The 6,330-nt window shown below is 35.8% G+C and overlaps 1 protein-coding gene across 1 annotated transcript; it reads left to right on the forward strand.

Moving 5' to 3' along the window:
• The first annotated feature begins 3,692 nt into the window (after positions 1–3,692).
• On the forward strand, positions 3,693–4,640 carry LOC103729075 (olfactory receptor 14A16-like). The gene has a single exon (XM_008827048.1). The coding sequence runs from the start codon at positions 3,693–3,695 to the stop codon at positions 4,638–4,640; it is 948 nt and encodes a 315-aa protein (XP_008825270.1).
• Positions 4,641–6,330: the final 1,690 nt, after the last annotated feature.

A 6,330-nucleotide genomic window follows, 5' to 3' on the forward strand; every position in this document is an offset into this window, starting at 1 on the left:
AGTTCTATATTAACCTAATCTTGAAACTTTCTGAGCATTATTTGTTGAAAAACTGATTGTGTTCTCATATCTAACATCCTGGGACCACAGTCACATGTACATCTTCAGAAACTTTATGGCACATTTCTACATGTATATCTTATTTTGGTCATATGCACCCCCATTATCCTCTTCTGTAGCTCCTGTCCCACTCCTGTAGGTCCTCTTTCTCCCACAAATAGACAACATCCCTTTTCGTGCCATATGTAAAAGTATAAACAATATTTATATGTAATATATATGTACATATATGTGTAGAGAATGAGGATTAAATCTAGCTTCTGTATATGAGAGATCAGGATCTTTTCAGTATAGGCTGTCATTAGCAAATAGCATTCTTTTCCTATTTATGCTATATTCATTCCTTTCTTTGCCATTGCTATGAATAAAAATGTAAGTTCTACGCTACATGTAACAAGATTTTAGAGGACGTGCACTCAGTGTTTCTGCATTTAGTATAATGGAGACCAACAGTAATGCATAGACATTACTCTGCTGAGATGTGCTCCTTTTATTCATGCTTTCTTCATGGCTTCCATCATGCAGTTATGTTAAACTTTGTCAAAGACCTTTTCTGTGTCCATTCAGATAGATTATGATATTTTGAACCTCGAATGTATTTAGTAAACACTTTTTATTTATTTTTGTTTTATGTATGCGTATTTAGCTTCCTCTAAATGCACTATGTACATGCAGTGCCCGCAGAGGCCAGAAGAGGGCATCAGATCTCTAAATCTGGAGTTACAGTACTGATGTCTCTTAAGCCAACCACCTTGCGAATGTTGGGAACTGAACCCAGGTCTTCTGCAAAAATGGCAAGATCTCTTAACTGCTGAGTCATCTTTCTAGCACCCCCGCCCCGTCAAGACTATTTATATGCAGTATACAGCTATTGACTGGTGTAATTTGAAGCAATCTTACTTTCCTGAAATGAGACCAACTTGACTTCATAAACTGTGGTCCTTTTAATGCATTGCAAATTCAGTTTGCAAGAATATTTTAAAGAACATTTGCGATGTGGGGTGGTGGTTCAGCGCTTAAGAACACTGGCTTCTCTTGCAGAGGACTTAGGTTCAATTCTCAGCACTCACATAGTGACTAACAACCATCCCTAACTATATTTCCAGGGGAGTCGTGCCTTCTTCTGACCTCTGCAGGCATTGAAAAACTCAGATGCACTTACATACATGCAGGCAACACACTCATAAACATAAAATAAAAATAAAAATCAATTTTTTTTAAAAAAAGGAACATTTGAATCTATTTTCATCAGATCAGGATAACACTTGCTTCACAGGATGAGACTGGTAGCATTTCGTCCCTTCCTATTTTATACAATAATTCAAGCAGTACTGGTGTTAATTCTTTAAATTTCAGATAGATGTGGCTGCCAATTTGTCTGCTTCTGAGTATTTATTGGGAGACTTTTAATTACTACTTCAATATCATTCTTACTAGAGATCTCATGGCTTATATCCTTTTGATTTAATCTCAATAATTCATATGTTTAGAATTTATCCTCTTCCTGTGGAAAAGTATTCCCTAATGATCATCTCTACATCTCTACTTCATTGTTCTCTGTGTAATTTGCCCTTTGCAGTATTATTAATGTTGGCCTCCTCTCTCTCTCTCTCTCTCTCTCTCTCTCTCTCTGATTACTTTGGCTATTGGTTTGTTAAACTTGTTTATTTTTTATAGAATCAATGCTGTATTTCATTTTCTCTTTGTAACATATTTTTACTTTCCATTTCATTAATTTCTGCCCTGTTTTTGTTTCTTTCTGTGTACTGATTTGAATTTGACTTCTTCCTTTTACAGGATCTTAAGAGGTGCTCCTAAATTATTTAGGTACTTTATCTGAAATTTTTTTAACTTAAAAATTTTTATTGAGAATTTCATACATACATATAAGGTGTTTTGATCAAATCCATGCTCACTGTCTCCCCTCCAACACCTTCCATATTTCCCCATCACTTTTTATCTGACAACTTCTCTTCTCTTCCCTCCCTCCCTCCCTTCCTCTTTCTTTCTTTCTTTCTTTCTTTCTTTCTTTCTTTCTTTCTTTCTTTCTTTCTTTCTTTCTTATTTCTTTCCTCTTTATCTCTTTCTCTGTCTCCTTCCTTCCTTTCTCCCTCCCTCCTTCCCTCTCTCCCTCCCTCCCTCTTTCTCTTTCTTCTCTTTCTTTCTTTCTTTCTTTCTTTCTTTCTTTCTTTCTCCTTTCTCTCTCTTTTTCTTGTCTTTCTTTCTTTTTTAAAATGGGTCTTCTTTAATACTCTAACATTAGCCCTCTGAAGAGGCAACCCTAAAATCTTTTAGGGATTAGATAAGAGTTCCCAAATACTTTTATAATTTTTGGCCTTTGGAACAGAGTACGTTGCTAAGAGGCCCAAGGACATTTTGACTTTTAGCCAAGAAACCGGCCACTTTTCTTTGGGGTCTTTTTATCCTAACTGCCTAGCCAATTCTTACCTCCTATTCTTATCACACCATCCTCTGAAGGGGTTACCCAAATTGCTAATAGGGAATAGGGACGCAGACTACTCTGGCTTCTTCCATGCTAAACGGTGGTGCAAGGTGAGACAATCGGGGTACCCCTTCAGTGGTTCTATCTTTATCTGAAATTTTAACGTAAGTACAAATATCTGTAAACCTCATTCTTAAAAATGCTTTGCTGGGGCTGGAGAACTGGAGCAGCTCTTAAAGATTCAGGCTCACAACCAAAAAGAAATGCCTTTGCTGTTTCCTAAAGTTTTTTTTGTAAATTTTATTTTCATTTTCATTTGATTTGAAGATTTAAAGTTTTCTTCACTAGTTCTTCCATGACCCACTGACCATTCAGGGACATATTATTCAATTTCCATGTACTGTATTGTTTCTCTAGTTTGCTATCAATTTCTAATTTTATCTCACTGGGATTCAATAAACTATAATAAATCATACTTTTCTATATCTGTTGAAACGATTTGTGGCTTAAATATGCCCTACATTTGAGACATAAAGTTATAGATTTTATTTATTTTTCAAAAACATATTTTACCTACTTAACTTGAAACATCAGTAAAAATATCAGTGAGCCATTTACAACCTTGAATATCTATGAAAGCTGTGTCTAAGACTATCATTGTCCCATATTTATCTTGCAAAGAGGATCTTTTCCTATGTTCACATATCTTTTCTTGGTTATCTGTACTATAATATGGTAGAGGAAAACAAGGAAAGAGTAATTCGAAATTTGTTTTGCATCTTTTCAGCAATGAAAGCAAATTACTGGGAAATAAACCAGATTTACAAGCATGGTTAATTTTGAACTATATTGTGTTAAAATTCCTACCACTTTAAGCATTCTATCAAAGTTGATGCAAACTTTCCTCTATGGACAGATTATATAATTTATCTCTATGTACTATATAAAGTACATGGGATCATTTGATAACACTAATGAGACTGTTCTTAATGACCTTTTCTAGGATGTACTATACATAACTAGAAAAATTTTTAGTTTTAAAGATGTCCTTCACCCTGCAAATCATAACACACAGCATCAGTAAGAATGGAGTGAGACAAATCAGCAATTAGATTAAAAAGTTAGGGAGTGAGATCTAAATAACTGAAACAATACTAATTTTCTTGCATTTCCACAGACAAGAGTCACAATGACTGAGAGAGTAATGAACATGACAAAATACATGGAATTCTTGCTCATGGGATTCCCAGATGGCCAGGTGCTGCAGACACTGTGTGCCACACTCTTCCTCCTATTTTACATGGCAGCTCTAATGGGAAATCTCCTCATTATCATCCTCACCACCATAGATCAGCATCTTCAATCACCCATGTATTTCTTTCTGAAGAATTTATCCTTGATTGATATCTGTTATATCTCTGTCACTGTTCCCAAATCCATCATGAACTCTATGATCAATATCCACTCCATCTCTTTCCTGGGGTGTATCTTACAAGTTTTTTGTGTTATATTTTTGGGAGGCAGTGAGTTTGCCCTTCTTTTGGTCATGTCTTATGACCGCTATGCTGCCATCTGCCTCCCTCTGTACTATGAAACCATCATGAACAGAGCTGCCTGTGTGCAGATGGTGGCTGCAGCATGGCTCAGTGGGTGTGTCTATGGGTCCCTTCATGCTGCAGGAACATTCTCTGTCCATTTCTGTGGTCCCAACATAATACATCAGTTCTTCTGTGATATTCCATCACTTCTCATGCTTACTTGTTCTGGAGAACAAATTCTAGAATATGTGTTTATCATTATCAGCTGTTGTTTTGCTTTCCTGTGTTTTATGCTAATGGTTTTTTCCTATGTTCACATTTTCAATGTCATCCTAAGAATTCCTTCTGTACAAGGAAGGTTTAAAACTTTCTCCACCTGCATGCCCCATCTGACTGTGGTTACCTTGTTTCTCTCATCTGGATTTATTGCATATTTGGGCTCCACATCAAAATCTACATCATCACTGAACTTGTTCATGTCAATGTTTTACTCTCTGTTACCACCCAGCCTAAATCCTGTGATTTATAGCTTGAGAAACAGGGATATGAAAGTGGCCCTATGCAGCATTTTGGGTGACAAAATGACTATGAACCTCTAAATACTGAACATATTAAAGTTATAGAAATACCAAAGTGTGTAAAATTATGTGTTGATTCAAACTTGTGTCAACTTTACTAGGTACCTGCTGTACTATCTTGTTCGTATAAAAGATGACTTATTTTTTAATGTTACATGGGTCTGAACATCAGAGAATTGTGTTAGAAATTTTTAATCCATTGGAAATCTTCCAAACATTATGCTTATATCAATAGACTCTAGGCTTAAAGTAGGTGAGTTTTTTTTCTTTTAAATTTATAGTCATGTATTCATCACTATGTTGTTTTCAATATGATATATTTTTTATGATTCCAAAATTGAAATGTTTTATTATGTCTTATTGATTCTCCTAATTTTATCCTTAGATCATTTAAAATTAAACAAATTGCTTATTTATACAATTCTAAAAAATATTTTTTTGGGGGTTGTCAAAATTGAAATGAATCTAAATAAATTTAAAGATTAATTCATTAATTAAATAAAGATTTCCTAAATTATGATTTTGAAAATACAATATTCATATGTGTCTTCCTGAGAGTTGTGTCTGAAATGTGGTAATAACAATTGTCATGAGCCATCCAAATAATGACAGCATTAAGAGTAGTGACAGTAGAGGTTTCTAGGGTAAAAGAGAATAGACAGGAATTCTTTAAATTAAACTAGTAAAATGCTAAATATGAACCCTAATAATTACAGACCAATGTACTATACATCACTAATCAAAGAAGCTTCTTTTTGCAATAGATGTAGGCTAATACAGAGTTCCACACCTGGTCACGCACAGAGAATATGTGTCTGAGAGATTCCCAGTCCTATATGACATATCTACAGTGGAACCTCTACACCTAAGCCCCATGGAACATAGTGGAACAGGGGGTAGAGGAATTCTAATATATCCCTCAACTCTCACCAGCAATCTACCTTATTCAACAGAGCATGATGCATACAGAAGGTGACAAATTGCTAAGTTTTAGAGAATAAAAGACTGCAGAGTATGTGTCCTTGGATAAGACTCCTATATTAAACTTTACCCACCCACAGCTCAGCGACGATTGTGGAAGAGGGGGCACAAAGATTGCAAGATTCAGGTTTGGTGCACGAACATACGGAAACAGAGAATTTTAGGCCAGTGGAAACTTATTCATATGAACTTGCAGCAATGGTGACGTCAAACACAAGACCCACAATGACTCACTCAGACAAAAACCCAGCATAGAGCTGGGGAAATGGGCAGCAGGACCCTACCCTAGCCTAGGAACAATTGGCAACTGATTACTGCTGGGTGAGGGAGAATGGATCTTTAGGGTCTCTAGATAGATTGACTAGACTCCAGTGGATGAACTGGCACCAAAGGATATTTGGGTATAAATGCTTGAGTAGATAGGACTTACGATATGTGATAGAACACATGAAATTTGATGTCAGGGGTGCTAAAGGGGGTTGCAGATGGATGAGGGGATCTAAATTTGACTAAGAATTATCATATGAAATGTACAAAACTCAGTAGAAATACTTTTAAAACTTAGTAAAATGGCACATAAGAAACGTGTATAAGTCTGCCCCTCAAGAAGTAGCTTCCAATTGTAGATATGAGTATGAGGGTGGTGCTAGTGCTTTGAAGGAAGGAGGAAAACCTTTTCACCTGCCATCAATGTCCTGTAAGATAGTGGCACCTATAAAAATGCAATGAG

Source organism: Nannospalax galili, unplaced genomic scaffold (assembly GCF_000622305.1).
Source record: "Nannospalax galili isolate Female #2095 unplaced genomic scaffold, S.galili_v1.0 scaffold353, whole genome shotgun sequence".
Taxonomy (NCBI): domain Eukaryota; kingdom Metazoa; phylum Chordata; class Mammalia; order Rodentia; family Spalacidae; genus Nannospalax; species Nannospalax galili.